General features: G+C 42.1%; 1 protein-coding gene across 1 annotated transcript in view; it reads right to left on the reverse strand.

The window, feature by feature from the left end:
- SCN11A (sodium voltage-gated channel alpha subunit 11) overlaps window positions 1-23,883 on the reverse strand; it is an 89,604-nt gene that overhangs the window by 65,037 nt on the left and 684 nt on the right. Inside the window, exons 2-8 of the mRNA XM_019985154.2 lie at window positions 16,359-16,632; window positions 13,458-13,576; window positions 12,401-12,502; window positions 9,592-9,720; window positions 7,916-8,019; window positions 3,404-3,583; window positions 2,575-2,638 (exon numbers count right to left, since the gene is read on the reverse strand). Of these exons, the coding sequence (XP_019840713.2) occupies window positions 2,575-2,638; window positions 3,404-3,583; window positions 7,916-8,019; window positions 9,592-9,720; window positions 12,401-12,502; window positions 13,458-13,576; window positions 16,359-16,625 (965 nt within the window). The 5' untranslated portion in view covers window positions 16,626-16,632. The remainder of the gene's footprint in view (window positions 1-2,574; window positions 2,639-3,403; window positions 3,584-7,915; window positions 8,020-9,591; window positions 9,721-12,400; window positions 12,503-13,457; window positions 13,577-16,358; window positions 16,633-23,883) is intronic.

Here is a 23,883-nt window from a genome sequence, read left to right on the forward strand (position 1 = left end):
ACAAGCAGCTCAGGAAGCTCAGTATCAGAAAAACAAACAACCCAGTCAAAAATGGGCAAAAGATCTAAACAGACATTTCTCCAAAGAAGACATACAGATGGCTAATAAACACATGAAAAATGCTCAGCATCACTTACTATGGGAGAAATGCAAATCAAAACTACAGTGCAGTATTACCTCATACAGTCAAAATGGCCATCATCAAAAAATCTACAAACGATGCTGGAGAGGATGTGAAGAAAAGAGAACCCTCTTGCACTGTTGGTAGGAATGTAAATTGGTAACAGCCACTATGGAGAACAGTATGGAGATTTCTTAAAAAACTAGGAATAAAAGTACCATATGACCCAGCTAGCCTACTACTGGGTATATACCCTGAGAAAACCATTCTAAAAAACACATGTACCCCAGTGTTCATTGCAGCACTATTTACGTAGCCAGGACATGAAAGCAACCTAGATGTCTATTGACAGATGAACAGATAAAGAAGTTGTGGTACATATAGACAATGGAATATTACTCAGCCATAAAAAGGAGTGAATTTGAATCAGTTCTAATGAGATGGATGAAACTAGAGCTTTTTATAGAGAGTGAAGTAAGTCAGAAAGAGAAATGCAAGTATCATACATAATGTATCTATATGATCTAGAAAATCTACAAAAATGGTACCGATGAACCTATTTGTAGGGCAGGAATAGAGACACAGATATAGAGAACATACTAGTGGACACAGTGGGGGAAGGAGAGGAGGGGAATAATTGAGAGAGTAGCATTGAAACATACAATTACCATATGTAAAACAGATAGCTAGCAGGAATTTCCTGTATGACACCTGGAGCTCAACCTGGTGCTCTGTGATAACCTAGAGGGGTGGGATGGGGTGGGAAGTGGGAGGGAGGTTGAAGAGAAAGGAAACATATGTATAGCTATGGCTGATTCATGCTTATGTATGGCAGAAACCAACACAACACTAGAAAGTAATTATACTCCAATTAAAAATAAATAATATATTTTTTTTAAAGATGGAAGATCCTGTGTGACACAACTAAGATCCGGCGCAGCCAAATAAATAAATATTCAAATTGGAAGGGAAGAAGTAAAACTGTCACTATTTGCAAATGATATGATACTACAGATAGAAAATTAAAGTCTCCATCAAGAAAACTGTTTAGAACTAATAAATGAATTCAGTAAAATTTTAGGAATCAAGATTCAGAAATCTGTTGCATTTTATATACTAAAAATGAACTGTAGGCATATATGTCCTCTTGACGATCATTCTAGAGAGCTCAACAAACCTTGTATTAGATTATAGTCTAATATGTCTAATAAGTCTGACCTAATCAGAACCTGTGACCACTACAAGACTTCCCTAATTTTACAGACAGTGTTACATCTCTGTTATTTCTCTCTGTATTTACACTCATCACACTTTCAAGAATTTACTGTACATCTCTCTTCCCTGAAAGATGTCAGTTTCAAGAGGGCAGCACTCCTTTATATGTACTTGGATTCCTAGGACCTAAGACAGAGTTTGGCATGCTGTTGGCCCTTGATACATATTTGTTATTGATAAATGAATGTAGTCTATTTCATCAGAGTGCCTAGCATATTATCTTAATTTGAAATACACTCAGACTTCCCTGGTGATAAGGAGATAAGAATAGCCTACCAATGCAGGGAACATGGGTTCAATCTCTGGTCTGGAAAGATCCCACATGCTGAGGGGCAACTAAAGCCCATGCGCCACAACTACTGAGCCCACTCTCTAGAGCCTGGGAGTGCAACCAGTGAGATCCCTGTGCTCCAACCACTGAAGGCCATGCATCCTAGAGCTGCACACCACAACTACTGAGCCTGTGTGCTGCAACTCCTGGAGCCTAAGCACCTACAGCCTGCGCTCTGCGACAAGAGAAGTCACTGCATTGAGAAGCCCGCACACCACAATTAGACAATAGCCCTGCAAACCACAACTAGAGAAAGCCGCATGCACAGCAGTGAAGATCCAAGGAAACCAAAAGAAAACAACATCATCAGAAAGAAACACACTCAATAAATCTTCACAGAATCTCTCAACTCAGAGGACTACTAGAATAAGGAAGGATATCCCCAGAGGGCTACTAGCTGCTGAGGTGAATGTGTATGAACACACATAAAATAGTGTGGGCAATCAGGGGCAGTGGTGGTCACATATCAACAAATAGAAGATGTATGCTGAGATGTCTTGTGTCAGGGCCATGTCATTGATCAGTAAATAGGTCTAAATGGGGCTTTCAGTCACAATATCCTTTCTGACCTTTGATGGTCTTGCATATCCACTCCATAAAGTTGAAATATCACTATGTTTTCAGTAGGTTTCTTACCAGATACAAATTCAACATAATTTGGGGGAGAGTACAGTTCTAGACATTGGGAAATAATTTCTAATTTAGTAATGCATGTCAAAATTTGTTCAGACACTTGAAATAATCAGTGGTGTTTGAGGACTATCACCACTGTTTGCATAAGTCATTAGATGAAAACTGTTTGCCACATCACTCCAAATAGATAGAATGAAGAATATAAACATCTTACCTGTTGCCCATCCACATGCCACACATTTTGAATTCAGTGGACTCTTCCTTTTTAAAGCAATAGTCTGAGGGGGGAAAGAATTATAAACTCAGGTTGAAAAAAAATAACACTGAAAGGAAAGAGAATAGCAAATATGCCAAATTATGCTAGAAAAAGATGGTCCATAATCTTCCAAAATGATCAAGGTGATCAAAGTGATCCCAATGAAATGATCCAGAGAGAAACTAGAGCCTAAGCCCTCAGGATGATGCAAGAAAAGAAGAGGGAGAAGGAGAAGGAAGGAGAAATAAGAGGAGGAAGCAGTGACACGATAACCACTTTGCTTCTCAGTACATAGAACTGAACCAGAGACCACCCTTGGGAGAAGCTGGACACAGGGTCAGCCCATGAGAAGCTCAAAAACCAAGACAGACGTGGAGAAAGTATGGCCACATGAAATTCAGGACACATGAAATTGATACAGGGTTGACCTCAGAGTGGAGAGGGGGCAACATAAAAGGAGCAACATCACTGAAGAAAATACTTGGGTAGAGGGAGGCACTGTGGGAAGTTGCTGGTCCCCTTTGACCAAAGCCAGGCACTCTGAAGGCATCTGTAAAATGTGACAAGGAAGTGGGCGGATATGAAAGCTGACACCACTGTTACAGATGTGCAACTTCAGGCTTTTCCTTCTCCATGAAAATCCAGAGAAGGAGGCAGTTCTCTAAGAAATTCACCTGCCCACATGAGAATCCTAGAGGACTCATAACACAGACCGATAGATAGTACAAGTGGGGATAAATAAAAAGTAACCATGCACAAACCAAGAAGTGAACGGTGGGGTGTTTACCTTGATAGTAATCTTGATAGTGATGTTTACAGGAATTACTGACACATTTGTACCTCAGATTTCCCATGAAGAGCTGCTGACCTACCAGGGCGAAGATGCTGAGGCAAAAGAGAGCCAGGATCATCACATCGACAAGCTTCTTCACAGAGTGCAGCAAGGCCCCAACAATGACCTTCAAACCTGAGGAAGAAAACAGGTGTGGGGAGAAGACCCCTACTCACACACGCACTTAAGACACAGGCAAGGAACAGTAAGGCTTCCAAAGTCGTTTGATTGCAGGCTGGCTTTGGAAACTGACCTGACCTGGAATTCTGAAGCTGAAAGTTCTAGTTCCGACTCTGTACCTTAAAAGCTATTTGCCATCAGAGCCATCCACTGGTCTAGGACTTGACCTCTTTATCCCGCCCTATAGATGCCACAGGGTTGCTCTGAAGGGCAAGTGAGAAAACTCTGAGCAGAAACTTGCCACAAAAACATAAGCTATAACTTGATGACAGCTGTGCAGTCACTTCCCTGACTGGGGGTCACAGGCAACATGAATGCCAAAGTGAAGAACTGAAGCTGCATTTAACATTTGGTAGCTACTGCCTACAGTAACACACACAAGGCGCCTGGAGATATGGCTAAATTGGCGGGTGGGGGGTGGCTGCAAAGAAAGCTGGAAGAGGGAGCTCTGCCTGGACCCCAATCATGAAGATGTCTGAGGGAAAAAACTCAGATTACTACTTATAATCAGGGCTTTTAAAAAATTCATTCAAGAAATATTTACCAAGCACCTTCAAGGTCCATGATACAGTGTTTGGCTGCCAGAGTTACAAAATAAAAAGGACACAGTCAGGCAGTGTGTCGATAAATGTTTAAAAATCAGCTTTCTGCAGAGAGGGGAGGACACAGGGAGAGTCCCCCTCTGCAGCATTTACAAAGGCCCTGGTTTGCTACATTCTGGAGTGTGGACCCTTCTCCTCCCTCCACGCACCCCTCTCCTGGTTTGCTCAATTCTTGAGTGTGGATCCTTCTCCCTCCACACACCCTTCTCCTGGTTTGCTACATTCTGGAGTGTAGACCCTTTTCCTCCCTCCATGCACCCCTCTCCTGCAGCTGCTTTCAAGCCACCACCGTGACAGCCCTGGACACACAGTGGGAAACAGTCTGCTGGGGAATGAGAACAAGTCAGTCCCGGTACAATACTGATTCACAGGCTCTGCTCTCAATGGGTTCTGCTCTCTGGAGAAAGAAATTAGCAGATGGCATCTCTAATGTGTGGGATGTCACTGAGTGACAAAGTTTCAGCATAAACCATGAATGGTAGACTTGAGAACACAAAGCAGCATCTGATGGGAGGCCAAGCCTGCCACGACGACCTTCCCACCAAGGGTGATGCTCCGTGAGGAGGAGACTTTGGACCAAGCTGGGACATTCACTGGCTTCACCACTGCACTCACATTCATGCCAAGATCGTGCTTTCCCTGCACGGTCAGGGGCACCAAACGTAAAAATACTCTAACCTCATCTATGCTTGATTTTTTATCTATAACAAGAGGCTTGCTTGTGTCTTCCCCAAAGCAAGATGATCTGGATGAAAGGTAGTTGTGATTCCAGAATTATTTTTACATAGCCCCATAAAAGATTGTATCTTATACTCTTCGTTCCACAAAAAGCACTGGACTCAGTGGAAGAAGGTAAGGGTGGGATGATTTGAGAGAATAGCATTGAAACATATACATTATCAGATGTAAAGTTACCATAATGGCTCAGTGGTAAAGAATCTGCCTGCCAGTACAGGAGACACCAGAGAACACGGGTTCGATCCCTGGATCAGGAAGATTCCCGGAGAAGGGAATGGAAATCCACTCCAGTATTCTTGCCTAGAAAATCCCATGGACAGAGAAGCACAGCAGGCTATGGCCCAGGGGGTCGCAAAGAGTCAGAAATGACTGAGCATGCATGCACCATATGTAAAATAGATGACCAGTGAGAGTTCAGTGCATGAAGCGGGGCACCCAAAGCCAGTGCTCTGGGACAAACTGGAGAGATGGGGTGGGGAGGGGTGTGGGAGAGGGGTCCAGGATGGAGGGATACATGTATACCTATGGCCAATTCTTGTTCATGTATGGCAAAAACCATCACAATATTGTAAAGTAATTATCTTCCAATTAAAATAATTTAAATTAAAAAACAAAAAGTATCCAGGGATCTCATGTAGTTCATGAGTCAAAATGGAGAGTGTGTTTACCTGCTCAGAGATGAAGAAGGGAACACAAAAGTTGCTAAGTGACTGCCTGAATGTGTATTTATATTTTATCCACATGAGATATGAGGGGCTCAGCTCAGGCAGACCCCCAAATCCACCTGGGAAACCAAGGTCCACCTTGTAAAAGAGGAAGAGAAAAGGAAAGAGAGACAAGTTCTACATAAAGTATCCTCTGTCAGTTTCTTCATCACCATGCTGTTGTTTTTCTGGAGTTTCCAAAAATAGTCTACTACCTCTGTATGAAAAAAGATTCAAATTGCCTGGAGTTCTGATAAAAGAGACTGGAAGAAGAAGGGAAGAAGAGAGGAGGGAAGGAGTCCAGAGAGAGAATAACTTTTAATACTTTTTTTGTAGAGGACAAGAGAAGGAGAAGACTGTGCCACAATCATCTCATTTTTGATAAACTGGAATTCATAGTTACAACCCATCCTGGGCTTCACCTTGATCACAGAGCTGATCTGGGTTCCAGGAGACCACTTTTTCTCTCCTTCCTACTTTACTGGTGGCTCCTATTCATCTCCTTTGCCGGCTTTTCCTCTCTCCCCTCCCCTTTAGGGTCTCAGGGCCTCGTGGGTCTCAGTCCTGCGTCCTCTTCTACTTTCCATCTATGCTCATTTTCTTTGTAACCTCATCAGATTCCATGGCTCTAAATATCATCTATAGTCTTCTAATCTCTGAAATGATACCTGCAGCCTTGAACATCAGCTTGTATTTCTAATTGCCTGCTTGGTACTCTGACTTGGATGTCTCACAGCCATCTCAAACAGAATGTGTCTGAAGCTAACCCCCAATCTGACCCCTGAGGCCTGCTTCTCTCACAGTCTTCCTTTTCTCATTCAGAGATGATTCCATCTTTCCAGTCACCCAGACAAAAACCTTGACTCATCCTTGACTCCTCTTTTGCTCACATCATGTATATGGTCAACCTGTCAGAAAGTCCCACTGTTTCTACCTTTAAATTTATACAGAATCTGACCACCATTCACCTACTCCTCTTCTACTGCCTGATCTGAGGGCGCCACTGCCTCTTGCTTGGATTATGGCAGTGGCCCCATGTGTCAGTTTGGGCCCTCTGAGAAGTAGACACTCTGAGACCAGATCACTGGAGATTTGGGGGGAAATGCCTATGAGGAATAGTCTGAAAGGAGGGAATGGAGGGTGGAGAGAGCCACAGACTGTGACCCAGAGCTGACATCTGGAAAAGGAGAGCAGGAAGGAAGCAGGATAGATAGGAAGGGCTTCAGACTGCAGTGCATATGGGAGATAGTCTCACCCTGGTTACTGAGAAGCCCCTGAGTCAAAGTCCCCCATAGAGAAGTCCCATACCCTTTAGGGGTGGGCCTGCACTAGCGCTCCCCAGATGCAGGGAAAGCATGATCTTGGCATGAACATGAATGCAGTGGTGAATCCAGAGAGGGGGCAGCTGGGACCTTTCATCAACTGTGCTCCCTGCAGCAGGAGATCTGAGCAGCATGCATCCATGGTAACCAACATGCCACCTGCTTGGTCTTCCTGCTTCTTCCTTTGCTCCCCCGAGTTCTGTTCCCCACACAACAGCCAGAGTAATTCTTCTACAGCCTGAGTCAGGTCATGGGACTCCTCTGCTCAAAGCCCTTGCATGGCTCCCACTTCTCTCAGAGGAAAGCCCGAGACTTCCTGGGACTTAGGTGCTTCCCCTTCACCTTTGTGGTCCTTCCTCCCCCACCTAGACCCTCACTCTGTCTGCTCCAGCCCCATCCACATCTTTCATATTCCCTGGTCTGTGGACTGGCTGCTTCCTAGGCTCTGGATACTCTTCCCCATATGTCTGCTTGTGAAACTTCCTCACCAATTTCAAATCTGCTCACATCTCACCTTTCCAATTGACACCTATACTAACCACCCCACCGAAAACTGCAACCTGCTTCCTTGAACCCCATGACTTCCAAGAGCCATCAGGTTACCTATTTTTCCATTTCATTTTTCCATGAAAAAGCATGCCATATAATTTATTTATTTATTATAGTTATCACTTCAGTCCATTTCCCAATCCCCCACCTAGAATGTAAACTCCATGAAGGCAGGGACCTTTGTCTGTTTGCTCACCGATATATCCCAGGCAGGTAGCACAGTGCGTATCAGGGGCTCAGTACATATTTGTTGAATGATGAAATAAATGAATAAAGAGCATTGTTTGTTAGTTTTTGGTTTACATGACATATTTAGAAATTTTAACTATTCTCTTCTGCTAAGAGTCAATGTTGAAAGTTAGAGTGACTTACCTGAAATTACTGAAATTGCTTTCAAAGCTCTGAATACTCGGAAGGTACGCAGGGATGACAGACTGAAGCTGCTGTCATTGATATATGGAGAATATGATACAAATCTATAAGACAAAGCACAAGGAAAGTCCAGGCTTGCTCAGTCATGTATCTGTCCTACACATCTCCACAAAAGTCCCAAGTAATTACAGCCTGGGTTCTGTCCACCAGCATGAAATCTGCAGCCTCCCCTTCCAGCCCCACCATCATCTCAAGACCTGGCAATGTCACTCTCTATTGCTGTGGACCCAGGGACCATAGATTGCACAGGAGACTCTTCTCAGCTGATCTTTATATTTGGACATAGTTGGGGATTCCTTGAAATAGTCATGGCAGCTGTAGCTACATTCATGGATAACAGAAATCAACTTAAACATTTATTGACTTGCTACCAAGTTCCAGGCCCCAGTACACGTCCCTAAGGTCTCTCAACCATGCGGTCAAGTCCAGAAGGAGCCTAGGCAGCCTGGCTTCAGAGCCCGTATTCTTCGGCATTGTACTATACCACCTCTCAATAACATCTGACTATTGACCTTGAAATGTAAAACTCTGAAATTACTAGTACTTACCTCAAAGGGCTTTTGTGAATATTAAACAAAAATATACGCAAAGTGCTTAAGACAATGGCTGGTACTAATTAAATAAGGTTGGGTTTATTATTACTGTGCTGGCAATGGGCCATTGTTTCTCTTGCTTTTTATTTTGCTCATCATTCAGATGCCAGATTGATGTCCTCTCCTTCAAAAAGAACTTCAACTCTCACTCTTGCTATATACAACAACTAACTCAAAATGGACCATAAACATAAACACAAGAGCCAAAATAATAACACTTCTAGAAGGAAACATGACAGAAACTCCTTGAGCTTTCAGTAGACAAAGATGTTCTAGACCCTTTGTTCCCGCTCCATCTTCTGACAGCCAGAACGATGCACAGCATCCCATGCTAGCACTAACTGTAGCCGGTTTTAATGGTCATGCTTCATTGGGCTTCCCTAGTGGCTCAGATGATAAAGAATCCGCCTGCAAGGCAGGAGACCTGGGTTTGATCCCTGAGTCAGGAAGATCACCCAAAGAAGGGAAAGGCTACCCACTCCAGTATTCTTGCCTGGAGAATCCCATGGACAGAGGAGCCTAGAGGGCTACAGTCCATGGGGTCTCAAAGAGTCGGACACGACTGAGCGACTAAGCACACACACAAATGCTTCACATCCCCTCTGAACTGCGAACAGAGTGAGAATCATGAATGATGGTTTTCTCATTATCACAACCCTGGGTCCACAGAGCCTGGCCCCATAACAGGTCAGTGTTTGGTGAGTAAATGGCTGAAAAAGTAAGACCATGAGTATTTGACCAGAAATGGATTTGTGGGGGATTCCCTGGCAGTCCAGTGGTTACGACTCAGCACTCTCACTGCCATGGCCCAGATTCAGTCCCTGGTTGGGGGGTTGGGGGGGAACAGATAGAAAGGATGAAGTGGATTTGTGTGTGTGAAGTCCTCTGGCCAGTTGGCTACATGGTGCAGTTCAGTGCCAACCAACTACTTGGCTGTACTCAGCCACTCATGTGGATCCACAAAGAACCCAGATGGAAGCCAAAGGGCTTCTTTCCCACCAGCAAAAATCTTAACATTCTTACGCTGTTGCAATGACAATGGAGTCCAGCCAGTTCCACGGATCTCGCAGGAAAGAAAACTCATCCAGAATAAAACCTCTTGCCAATATTTTAACTAATGCTTCAAATAAATAAATCCCAAGGAAGACATACCTACAAAGCAAATCATCCAGAAGAAGAAATATGATAAGTGATGTGAAACACAGAGAGCCCCTCTATGTGATCTGACCTTCATGAGGTTTGATTCCATTTTAATGTGACATTTAACATTACGGTCTCAGGAAATCAGAGTTCAGAAAGGCAAGGTCCTCAAGCAAGTTCTGATATTTGGGATTTCTGATAAACAGGTCCATGAATAAAGTTGCAAAGCTGTTTTTAAATCACTAGCTTCATAGCCATTTTCTTGAGAAAAGTTTCAGCCAGCATGGACAGTCTTTTCAACAAATGGTATTGGGACAGCTAGATATCCACATTTAAAAGAATGAAGTTGGACCTTTACATCATGTACAAAAATTAAACTCAAAATGGATTAAAGCTAAATGTAAGACCTGAAACTATAAGAGTCCTAGAAGGTAATATTTGCAAATCATTAATCTGATGAGAGGTTAATATTTGAACTACATAAAGAACTCCTACAAAGTCAACAACAAAAAAATTAAATAATCCAGCTTTAAAATGGCCAAATGACTTGAATGAACATTTCTTCAAAGATTATATACCAATTGCCAACCAGCCTATGAAAAGATGTTCAGTATCACCAATCATCAGAAAAATGCAAATCAAAACCACAATGAGATATCACTCATACTCACTAGAATACTCACTAGAATAGCCACTTTTAAAAAAAATAGAAAGTAAGTGTAGGTGAGGATGTGGCAAGATTAAAACTCTTGTGCACTAGTGGTGGGATTATAAAATAGTGAAACCACCAAATATTTAGCATGAAGAACCTTCAAAAGATTAGAATTACCATATGATTTGGCAATTGCACTTCTAGGTATATATACAAAATAACTGAGAGCAGAGTCTTGAAGAGATACTTGCACAACCATGTTAATAGCAGCAGTATTCACAATAGCCGAGAGGTAGAAGCAACCCAAATGTTCACTGACAGATGAACAAATTAATAAAATGTGGTACACACATACTATAAAATATTACTGAGTCTTGGAAAGAAATCCTGTCACATGCAGCAATATGGATGAACCCTGAGGTCATATACTAAGGGAGATAAGCTAGTTTAAAAAGACAAAGGTTAAATGATTCCTTTATATGAAGCACCTAGAGTAATCAAATACATAGAGACATGAAGTATAATGGTGGTTTCCAGGGAAACCTGGAGGGGAAGGCAGAATGAGGAGTTATTATGTAATGAGTACAGTTTCAGTTTTGCAAGATGAAAAATAGTTGTGGAGACGGAGAGTGGTAATCGTTGCACAACTGTGTGAATGTACTTAATACCACAGATCTGTACACCTAAAAGTGATTAAAATGGCAAATTTATGGTAATATGTATTTTATCACAATTAAAAAAAAGAAAACTATTTCCATTTTATTCCTTTAGTCCTTCATCATGTTCTGTCTTCTCATTTATTTCCCTTCTTCTCCTTCCTCCTCCTCCAAAAGATAATATCCTATTTCTCTTGTTATAATTCCAATAAAAAGTGCTTGGTTGGTGTGCACACACACACCATACACATACTGGTCCCACATCTGGGACAGAAACAATTCATTTGAACAATCTGCTGGTTCAGATTAAAAGTGGACCTTTTCTGGTAGAATATCCAGTCATTGTTAGCCTTCAAAGCTAAAGAACTAAGGTCTTAGGAACTTGAAAAATCCTAAAGCAGCTAGTTACAAGAGCAGAAATGGTCATGAGGCTGCCTTGGGAAAGAACTACTTCCTGCTTCAGCTTTTTCCTAAACTGCTCACCTTTCAGGTGACAAATAAACACAGAAGCATAATTACTGTGTGCCCTGAGATGCCATCTTTCAAACTCAGGTATAATTTATAAAAATTATGGGTCTTTTTTAAAAAAAGGCTGTAATTGCAGATGTGTAGGATTCTGCACGGAGAAGGCAATGGCATCCCACTCCAGTACTCTTGCCTGGAAAATCCGATGGATGGAGGAGCCTGGTGGGCTGCAGTCCATGGGGTCGCTAAGAGTCGGACACGACTGAGCGACTTCACTTTCACTTTTCACTTTGATGCATTGGAGAAGGAAATGGCAACCCACTCCAGTGTTCTTGCCTGGAGAATCCCAGGGACGGGGGAGCCTGTGAGTCGGACACGACTGAAGCGACTTACAGCAGCAGCAGCAGCAGCAGGATTCTGCAAGTTTTCATCCAGATCTCAAACAAATGAGACAGCCACCTCTGACTTCAATTTCTGTCTAGCCATCTGGCCTTCCACCTCTCACCCTACCATTCTCTCTTTTCTAGCAGAAGCCTGGCCAATGGTGGGACATGCAGACCAAAATGACATCTGCTGTGGAGTAGAACCATGCCCAGCAGGAAGCAGCGCTCGAGTTCTCCATGAGAGGGAGACTTCAACCCTCCAGGCAAATCAGGCCCACTTGGGTGTGTCACTGTCAATTCAACCATAGTTAGGGTATCCAGTCAGGGTCATGGATGTCCAGCTAGTAAACCCATTTCTAAGACTCTATTCTGAGAAAGTTTCAAAATGAAACTGACTCTGCCAGCATTGGTGTTGGGGATCTAAGATTATGGGTGACTTTTTCTTCTCTCCATAGCCAAACTCTGATATAATCATGATTCTTTAAGGTCTATTTGCTTAAAAACATAGGATAAATGTGTGCAGGAAAAATACTTACTCAGCATGGTCAGTTTTCACATCAATGCTGCTCTTCTGATGAGCCAAGGCCATGAACACGCAGTTGATGATGACAGTACAGATGATGAACATGCTGAACAACGTGAGCGGGGCTGTTAAGGCAGGTGCACTGCAGGACGGCCCATGTCACTGGTTATTGTAGCAGAGGCTGCAGGGGTCCCTGCAGGACCCTTTTTCTGCAGAAGCATCTGTCTTTTGTGAGTGCTGACTGGAACAACCCACAGCTGCCCCCTTTCTTGAAGAATTGTCCTCGAATGGCAGCCTCTCACCCTGCAAGGCTACATGCCCTTGCCACACGTCTGACCCACAGACTTGCAAAAACTCGCCGTCTGGCTTCCAGGTGGGGCAGCTCTGTGATACAACCCATGCTCTGAAGATCCCTGTGGGCTCAGGCTGATGCCTGATGTAGCCTCAGCTAAGGCCCTGTCCTTGTTTGGCTCCTCCTTTTGCTCTATGATGTTTCCCTTTTTCCTTTTCCAGACGGCACTCCTCCACTAAATCACTTAATTAAGAATCCCATCTCAGGCTCTGCTTCTAGGGAACCCAACTTAAATAGATATTCCTTCCCGTTTTCCTGAGTACTTCATTATGTCTACCAACCCACGCCTGTCTTTTTCACATCTCCCCCGCCTCCCATCTGAAACTGCCAGGTTTCTTCTCATCCCCTGTAAATCTGTACTTTTAACACTAGAAAGTGTTTCCAAAAAAGCTTTAAATACTGTAGTTCTACCACAACTCATTTATCAGTTAAACTCAGTACACAGGTTGCCAACCTGGGTCTCAGCTTAGATGTTCCTTTCTTCAGGAGGCCATTCTTGATGCCTCCAAAGCCCAGCTGAGCCTCTCCTCTCCTCCGAGGCCTCAGGGTCCCAGACGGGGGCCAGCCCCAGCACAGCCCTGCCTGTCATGCAGTGGGGCCACTCAGCCAGTATTTGTTGAAAGAATGGGTTGTTTCCACTCAACAGACACATGAACCCCCCGAGCTTGTGCACGCTTCCCATGACCTGGACTTAGTAAAAGAAGCAACAAAAGGATATGAATGGACTGAGATTCTAATGGCCAAACTTCTGATTGAATTGAAAGGCCCCAAAATGAACAAGGCACGTTTGGCGCTGAAGCGGTAGATTGTTCTCTTTTTGTTCAACACCATAAATGTCTGCCAAAAAAAAAAAAAGGCAAAAAACCACACAACAGGAATTATATGCAGTGACAAAACAATATTTATCATGAGTTCATCTTAGAGAAAATCTAGTGGAACCATAGGTTGAGGTATGGCTTGTCATATTATGACAGCAGCTTCTGACTAGAGAGTTACCTTCTGAAGCCAGAGGTACTTTCTGAGCAGCTTACACTTCACTTTGGAAGCCAGTAGATCCCCCCCACCCATGTGGCTTAGGTCTCTCTCAGGGCTCCAAGACTCTGATCTGTTGAAAGTCAGTCCTCACGCCTAAAATAACTGTTGAGCTATGGACTTTTCACCCAGTGACATATTCTGGAGGCCACAGAAATGAAGTGCATGGGCCCTGCAAACAAACAAAAAAGAGATAAAGAGTAATAACTGGGTCAAATAAAACCCTTTGTATTGTACTATTTATGGAGATGAGAATTAGAAGAGAACTTGAAGAGACAGAAGTAGAACTGAACATTCACTGGAGTCTCTGCTGCCTTGTCATGGGTATAACCAGGGATGCCAAATCCAGGAAAGATTTGGTGCACTTCTCACCCAAAGTGTCCAATTGGGCCCTGCTGAAAAACGCCTGCTTCCTCCTTGCATCTCTTCCTGGGCTCTGGGCATGAAGCTGCCTCTGGACAAAACCAATGACTCACAGGCTTCTAACATAACCTTCAAACCATCCCCTTTCCATATAACAGTCATCTGCTGTCCCCTTATCGGTTCCCAAGGCTGTTAGTTATAAAAGCCTTCATAGAACTAGGGTCATTCCTGTCTTCCATGTCACTGCTTTTTTCAGACTTGCAGAAAGTACTCCTTGACATGTAATTCAGCATGTTCTCAGACAGGGAAAACAGGTCTTGTCATCCAGGCACAGAAACAGCAGGTTAGCTGCCACCTTGGTTGAGGGACCAGAACTTCAGCCACTGCCAAGCATCAGCTTCCTTCACCGAGTTGTGGAACTTGTCTGCTGGCTATCTGGCAGCAGGGAGAATGTGGACTAGGATGCTTTCTTTTTACTCCATAACAAAATGAAATGGGCTACAGGATTCCTTGAAAGCTATGAGCCCAGGAGTCTAAGACTCATTTTAGGGATTCCGTGTACTTCCTCTGGACAGAAAGATGATTTTAGGGCAGAGAGTAAACCTCTCCTGAGGTGGGTCACCCAGATTAATATGTGGCATGCTATGGCTCTATTTCTGTGCCCTTTGACCTAGATATTTTATTAATGCCTCCTCTGACTGCTTTAAATATTTCAACTAATGGTGTATTTAACTACACTTCCCAAGGTTTTAATGATTTAAAATATAGGTATTTCCTGTCTGCTTGCTGACACATCTCCACTCTTTTCTCTTTCAAAAATGGAAGCTTTGAAAGATAAGAAGTGACCTGTGACTACAGAAAGAACCCTTGGGTTTGAGTCCCAGCTCCACCACTAACGGGCTGCTTGACCTGGTGTAAGCCACTTCCCCATCAAAGCTTTGTTTCCCCATCTGTAAGGTGAAGTGCTAATGACACCACCCATGGTTCACAGGAGTGCTGAGAGCACTGGCATGTGAGGCTGTGGGTGTAAGAGCTCCGAACAAGTATCATGTCTCCTGATTTAAAGGGAGGACCCAGATTTAGAAGAGATGGTCCTAGAACACCCACCCCAGCTGGAACAGAGTCTGTCCTCCCAGGATTCTCCATAACACACCAAGCTGCTGCCTACCTCCTGGGTTCCCTACCCAGACCTGAGGCAGAAGGAGGTCTCCTGGAGTTAACTTATTTCCAATGACTCTGCCTCTAAGAAGCCCCTGGAATCCTGGAGCATTAGGAGAGGGAGAGATAATGAAGTGTTTTTGTTCTTTCATCTCCTTTCTCCTTTCTTGTTCTTCCCACTCATACCACACTTTCCTCCATTACACAGTCCTCATTTGGCCTGGTAATCCCAAGTCTGTTCAGTTCAAGGACGTACAAACCAGGCAATCTTCCTTTGGAGAAGTCAGTTTCTCATGGGTTATAGAGGACTTTCCTCACTGCCCTGGGTTTTTGACCAGCCATCAGAAGAGCTTGAGCTCATACTTCCTCATTCAGGAACCTCTTTGAGAAACTTTTATTAGAATTTCCCTACATCTAGGTAGATAAAACAGCAAGACTATCACGTATGGAGTTTACATAGAATCTGCATGTGCCCACTTGATTACAATATTCTTAAACTTTATTTATTGAGATCCTCTTTTGTGTCAAGTGTTGGTTTGGGGCTTTGACCTTCATATTAATAACCTAACAAGCCTACTGGTTAAGAGTTTCTCAAGGTAAACTTTAGTTGCTGAAACAGACATTCATGGACAGTGGTATTAATCCTTCATATCAGCATCATGTTTTACAGTTTATAAAGTGCCTCCATCGCATGTCTATGCTGTAATGAAGGGAAAGCAGGCGTTGTTCTCATTTTACTGATTATAAAAGTGACAATTAGTGAAATTATTTACCCAAACTTATAAATTCAAGCACTTGAAATGGTCTGTATTCAACCTTTCTGACTGCTGGTCCAGTTCTTTCCTGACACCGTTTTACCCTTCTACTGCTCCTAGTCCTTATCTTCTCCAAGATATGCATTATTATAGAGATAAATTAGTACTGAAAGCCATTCTTAGGATTGGAAATCAAAGACAGGGTGACAGCAAAGGAGAAGTGGGGTCTGGCCTCTTTATAGCCCAAGGAGATCCTTGCAGTGCCAGTTGTACTTTGTGGTTACAACACTCCCGTCTCCTCACAGAGGTACCTTATGATTGTGGTAGAATGGGTCCAGGTCTTCTAGGGGCTTTGCTATCAGGTCACGGGGAATGTCACCATAAAGCTTGGGCAACTTTCTGGAGACCTTTAGGTCAAGTTGAGGTCGAGGCTCGCGTTCTGCTGCTTTCCGATCTTTGGACTTATTTTTCTCCTTTTGGATGGCGATCCGCTTCTTGATTGCAGCCAAAGAGTCAGGAGTGAAGGGGCGGAAATTCCTCCCATCTGGAAAGATCACTGGGTAGCACCTGTCATCCATCTTCACCCTTGGGACAGAGACAAGCAGTAAATAGATTCTCAGAGAGATCTGGGAGGTAGAGATTATACTCTAATTTCTTCCCTGAGATTCTACTTTACATGGATAGAACCATGGAGTCTACAGAGTTGAGACTGAGATGGGGGGACCTGGGGAGCTCATTAGCTGTGTGGAAAATCAGAAAAGTTGACCATAATTGTGAATATACCAAGAATTTGGGGCAAACGTGAGACCAAAGCAGAACATCATTCCTGAAGGACCTGGGAACAGGTGAGAAGCTGAGTTCAAGATCAATGAGCAGAAGCAGCAGCTCAGTCTGTAAAACTGAGCACCAAGCAAGACAATAAGACTAAATCAGCTGAACTACTGAAATAGGACCTACTAATGGTAGACAAGTGGTCACAATGTGAACAGGAGAGGAAGGAATAGGGAATCAAATGGGCCATAACTGGGGGTTGTAAAAATCAAAACTATGAGTTCATGAGTCTTTCTTCACCTTTGGTCAGAAAAGTTCTTGAAATGTGATAGGATGGAAACAAAAGAACCATAAACACGGTCATGAACATTTATACTATCATCTATGATCCTATGCCAGCTCCCTTATTTCTGAAATCCAGACCAGGCAGAAGCAAGACTCCAAGGAAGCAAAATGGGTTTGCCAAAGCCAATAGGGTCACTCTATCATGGGATAATAGCTCTGCCAGCCCTTATCCCTGATAGCACTTTCTATAAGGACTTTCTCCACAGCTTCAGACTTAAAACCAGACTCAGGGAAAAAAAATACTGTTTCAGTTGAATGCATTTATTCTCCATATCAAGCATCCTTTTCCTTTCTAATTTACTGAATGACAATCTAGGACTAATTCTCACACTCCTCCAGGGAATTACAATGGGAGTCTGACATAGGACTGGTGTCTTCATTGAACAACCATGTGTTCAGTGCCTGTTCCAGGCACAGTGCTAGGTATTAATGGTGAAAAAAACCTCCATTGCTCCTCCAGGCACTACAGTTATGCTGCCCTGCTGTAGTGGAGAAGACAGATAAAAGACATGAAATTATAACAGAGTAAGACAAATGCTACTCTAGGAAAGGAATAGAGGAGAGTATCTAAGCAGCTTTGCCGAATCAGCGATGGGTTACCAAAGCTTTAATGTCTTAGTTGAGACCTGAAGGAGATGTAAGTCTCAGAGAAGAAAATAAGGGACATCAGAGTGTTGCAGGGAGAGGAAAGAGCATGAACAAAGACACTTGGTTGAAAAAGCACATTATCCATCAACAGGTCTTGTTTGCCCAGAATGGAGATTTTTGTGGAGCATGATGGTCAGTCAGCATCAGAGAGTGTGTGGGGGCCTATAATACTTAGTAAAGATCATGAACTTCACCCTGAGGGTAGGGGGGAGTTGCTAACATTTGAGTTATTACTATTACAGAGGAGAAACACTATCATTTTTTAATATCCCTCTTACTGGTGAGAATGGATAGATTTGGGATAAGGGGATGAAGGAGTTGAGAAGGCTAGAAGAGGAGAAGTGAACTTAGAAACTGTTTCAACGGGTCATAACCACTGAGGATGACCTAATGGAGTAGATGGATTTGAGAGTCATTTAAGAAACAGGTGGATTTGAGTGATAGGAAGGAGCCAAGGCTCCTGGATTGGGCAAGTGGGTTAACAGTGCCACTCACTCACATAGAGAGCACTAGGGAAGGAGAAAGCTATGGGTGAACAGATTCAGTTTAAAACACATGGAGTTGAAGCTATCGACAGGACCTGCAAGCAAAGAGAATCAAGAAGCACTTCAGTACAAGAAAATCACAGCTTATACACATTAGGCTCTGAAAACAGCACATTTAAAATAATAATTAAAAAAAAAAAACCTAAAAACATGGTCAAAATTTCCCTTGAAAGTCCCTTAGGGAGGTACCATATTGAAGAGGCATCTCAATTCATTTGTCAACACATTCAGTACTGCCAGTTTTCTTCCAGTGCCAGAACCAGTCACTCTTTCTTCAGTGAAGAAAGTAGCTGGATTGTGTTTAAGAGTCATAATAAAGGCAACAAAAAAATGTCTTTAAACACACTAAGGGTAATGTAATATTCACAAGGTGTGAGCTGTATGTCAACAGAAACCAAACCTGGGACCATAGATTCAGAGGATTCTGTCCTCCACTCATTCAGGGTCAAGCTCATAATAGATGTGCCCAGATGATGGAACTGGCTACACTATTTAAATTACTCTTCTCATAAACGTGTATAGTCAAATTTATACAAATGAAGTAAGCATATGATACTCTACTGAGTTTGGCTCTAGAGCTCATAAAAGACATTTAAGACAAGCATAAAGTTCTTTGCTGTAAATAGCATATGAATGTTAGTTGATCCTATAAAATGGTTGAGCCAGGTAAAGACCCTTGATGGCAAAAACTAGACTTTATGCTAAGTTGCAGCAAGAAATACAGTGGAGGGCTCTTGACATAATAATGAGACTATTAAAAAAGAAAATGGACACTCTGATCCTGCTGTTCTGACCCTGAGGTATCTTGGTTGGGTTCTTGAGTAAAAAAGACTTTATAAAAATAAACAACACAAATGAAACTGACAACCCCCTGAAACTGCACACATCAAAATTTGTTATAGACGATGTAATAACTAAAGAACTACATCTTAAATGTAATACTGGGAGGAGGGGGGAAGTATGAAACCATTAGGGAAAATGTAATCAGAAGAATTTTCTGACTAACAATAATAAATAGGTATAAATTAGCATTTGCATCTATAGAGGATAATTTCTCATGAGCTTTGGATAATAACCTGGATATAATGACATGTATTCAAGAGCTGTTCAACACAAGTTTTAGATTCAAATCTTAAGCCACAATTATTTTGGCATTCTTCTTTTAAATAACAACAACTAAAATAAACTGTCTAAAGAAGGAAAAAAAAAGGTAACACTGAAAACCACAAAAATTGACCCAGGAAAAAAGAAGAGTTTATAAAAATTATCAACTCAAATCTGATAAAATAAAACCACATGCAGTAAAATTTTCTTATTAACTGAAAAAAATTAATGGAAGAATCAAATAATCTTTAACAGAAGTAGACTCAGGAAAACTGGACTGTAGAAACAGAGGCTGCACATGCAAAATTAATTAAGGTAATGAATTAGTAAAATAAATATGGCACAAATTATAAATGATACAATTTGGAAATATTCAAATACAAAAATATTTAATTCTGAAAATTTCTGTACAGAAAATAATTTCATTGCATGGAAAATTCATTGAAGAATTAATTTGTGTGTATGTTAGTTGCTCAGTAGTGTCCAACTCTGTGGACTGCAGCCCTCCAGGCTCCTCTGTCCATGGGATTTCCCAGGCAAGAATACTGGAGTGGGTTGCCATTTCCTTCTCCAGAGGATCTTCCTGACCCAGGGATCAAACTTGGGCCTCCTGCATTGCGGACAGATTCTTTACCATCTGAGCCACCAGGGGCGCCCACAAAGAATTAAATTAGCTAAGTGCAATTTTTTCCTAAGCCTCATTAATACTTAAGTGGGGAGGCAAATTTTTCTAACATTAAATGATTCGTTACCAAAAAAGTTGAGTATATGCTCCCAAACAGCAAAAAAAGAATCAAAAAATGGAGGCTGCATGGGCTCCAAGATATACTGTACCCAACCCAAGAGTGCAATAAAACTATTCCAGGATATCTGCACCTCAATGGTCTTTATCCAGCAAGAATCAGAAATCAGAACACCATAAGAAAAAGTCTTCAAGAATAAAGTCCAAGAGGGATGGTACGGGGAGGGGACGGGGAACACGTGTATACCTGTGGCAGATTCATGTCAATGTATGGCAGAACGAATACAATATTGTAATTAACCTCCAATTAAAATAAATAAATTTATATTTAAAAAATAAATAAATAAGTAAATTCTCTCTAACAAAAATATATGATTAAGAAACTGGCTTATTAATAAGTAAGAAAAGAAAGATAATTAGAAATTTCATGAAAATAAAATGTTCTTCAAAAAGTCATGTTTTACACATGAGGCCAACTAAATGATCTGAGCAGCCAACAGATTATAAGAATAGGGAAAAAAGAGAGTCCATGTGACCTGACACTTAGAATATTCTCCTTCACGCAGCAGAAGGTCAGTGCTTTCAGAGTCCACCCCTTCTTTAAGGGTCCAAATATAGTACTTGGTTTTAGAGACTTATAGCTACAAAAATCACTATATCATGAAGGTTATATATTAGGTTTTTATTTTTAACAATCATCTGATACATAAAGAAAAATTAATTATAATTACAGGATAGACTTAAAAATGTTATAAATGTTATAAAATACTGTTACAAGCTGAAGTTGGAGAGAAAAGATGAAGGGAAGTTCAGAGGCACCAACTTCCTCATCCTAAACACTTAAGAGAAATACGACATTCTATGGAAGGTCAACGCATCAAGCAGTACAAGTTTATCCCTTAAAATTACACAGGTAATTAAGTGCAAAACCAAATTAGAAATACAGGGAACAAAAACTGGAAGAAATCATGAGAAAGGCAGAAGGATTACTGTAAGGAGTTAAATCCTTCATCACCGTCTGAGCCACCAGGGAAGTCATCCTTCATTACACACAGTCACAATTCAATAATTTTTACTTAAACTTGATAAATCAAGAAACAGACATATAAGAGAATTATTTAGAGTTAAGTGACCAGAAGCCTGAAAAACTGAAATGGTTAAAAGTAGACTAGATATATTGGTTAAGGTGGAAACATTTTATTTTTCATGTTCTATCCTTCCCAACATTTCCTCCTTTGGAGCTATTTGAGTTATATGCATGTATGTGACTTTCATAGGATTGAAAAAAGATTGCAAAAATTCTTCAAGGGCTCAAAACATTCTCTAATTCAAAACAGAGAGTTAAAGTATCAGGTATAAAGACAGGCTCTAAATCTCCTCGAGTCAGAAAGGAAGCAAGCTTAATCTCAATTTACAGTCCTAAACCAGGAGCCCATGTGAATTATGATTTGACACAAGGCAATCCTGGCGACTGGGAGGCCCGTGAGAATGCTCTGCCAGACCCCCATCAGGTGATAGGCTAAACTGGCCAGCGAGGTGGGGAGCCATTTGTCAGGGCCTCTGAGGGCCTGTCTGGGCTCAACAGGCTCACAGGCCCACTGCCACCAAATAAAAAACAAACACTCACCTAGGAAGGAGGGCTAAGGCCTCACTTCCGTGAGCAGAGACCCTAAATTCATCAGGAATCCACTCTCTGTTAAGTAGCTCCAGACCTTAATTCAAATCTATAGCTTTATAGAGTTATTTAGATCTGAATTCCAATCGTTTGTTCACTCATGTGCTGGGTCTTACCAGCCTCCAGGGTCTTACAATGGTGTGGGGAATCAAGCAAGTCAAGCACGAAGGATGAAGCCATACAATGAGTGCAGCTGCACCAGGGGCTTTGGGAGCCTGGAGGAAGGCACAGTTATGAAGGCTAGAAGTCAGAAGAGTATGGTGTGAAAGCACTGAGCATAGCAAAAGGCTTTTCTTTCTTGTTTATGATTTTACCTATAATTACAACAGCTACATAATCTTACTGTGCTGGCCATCTTAATTTGCTCTACAGGTCTCTCGCCATCCTTTCCCACCCTACTCAATGCCCATGAGCTGATCTATCTGGAGCCCCCTCACTGGGGTCCCTTGAACTCTGGCTTCTGGTTGAGCTTGGCCAATGGGAGGCACCAGTGAGAGACCCAGAGAACAGTGGAGAATGGGGGCAGGGATTTCTTTCCCAACTCTCTCCCTGATGGCAGCATGCAGCACAGTTCCTGTCAGCTTCCCTTCTGGTTCTATCCACACAGCTTCACTTCCGGTTCTATAGTACATTCCCCTTCCCCTTCAGACGTGGAATATAATGTCACCCCATTCTCAACACACCTGAGAACAGCACTCTAACTTGTTTCTGTTACTGTAACTCTGCCTGAACTTTTATAAAATGTCTCTTCAATAAAACATCCTCAAAATGCCCAGTTTGAATGTGCTATCTGTTTCCTGCCAGGGCTTGGGCTGATAGAATCATCCATTAAAGAAAATTTAGAAAACAAGGAAATGATCACTCACAAACCAAAGCTACTGACCACATGCAAGTTTTAACATTTGGGAGGGATTTCTTTTCTGTAGTCTTCTTATGAATATATTTACATAGCGCTCATTGCGATACATATGCCATTTCACTCTGTGAATTTTTCAATTAACATGACATTTCAAACATTTTCACAATGATAGATGTCATATACTGATGTCTATCTTGTTCCAGGCAAAATTATTATCTCATTTAATCCTCAGAGCAATCTAATGAGATAAATATTATCCTTGGGGGATTTCTGAAAAGAAATATTCATCTGGAATTAAGCTGAATCCCTCTCTTAAGAGGCAGAGATTTTAACCTTACATCTTCCTTTAACTAGTGTTTCTTGCTAGTTTTGTCTAGGAGCTCGACCCTCACACTTTTCCCTAACCAGTAAGAGGAAGTCACAAAAGGATTGCAGCTGTACAACCAGAACCTTTTGCCATGGATCTGGTCCACACAATCTAAAATGCCAAAGGTCCACCCTGAGGTTAATAAGAGTCTGAGCCATGGGCTAAGCACTGTCAAACACTTTAAATAGATTATCTCTCATAATTTCCCAAGAGAGCTACAGGGTAGATACTATTATACCATCCACATTTTACAAAAGAAAACAGGACTTAGAGAAATGGAAATACTTGCCTATGATCCTGTAAGTGCTGGAGAATCTCAATTCATGCAATTCCACCTATCCGCCTACATTGTTATACCTAAGCTAAGACAGTCCAAGAAGGTGACAGAAGGAAGTCAGGAGGAAAAAGGCACACAGCTTCCAGCTGGGCTGGGTGGATGGCACCCTCACTGTGTGTGGCATTCTTCCCTGAACATCAGCCTCACTGCTACCATTCACATGTCACTCCCACAGGCATCCCACGGGCCCCACCATGACACCCTCCCACTCACCCAAGCCAGAGAGTCCAGTGGTGACTATACTCTACAGGATGCCCTTTCATCCATTTTGGGTGGTGGTCCCCATAACAAGTTCCAACTTTGGTGATGCATAAGTCATATTCATTAATGTGGGCTACAAGAATATATACATACTCTTCCTCCTTCATAGATCCCATAAGAAAATCAGAAAGAAAGCAAACATGTACAGACTTTAACACAATTTGATCTCCGTCCAAAGCCAA

The sequence above is a fragment of the Bos indicus genome, chromosome 22 (assembly GCF_029378745.1).
Source record: "Bos indicus isolate NIAB-ARS_2022 breed Sahiwal x Tharparkar chromosome 22, NIAB-ARS_B.indTharparkar_mat_pri_1.0, whole genome shotgun sequence".
Classification (NCBI taxonomy): domain Eukaryota; kingdom Metazoa; phylum Chordata; class Mammalia; order Artiodactyla; family Bovidae; genus Bos; species Bos indicus.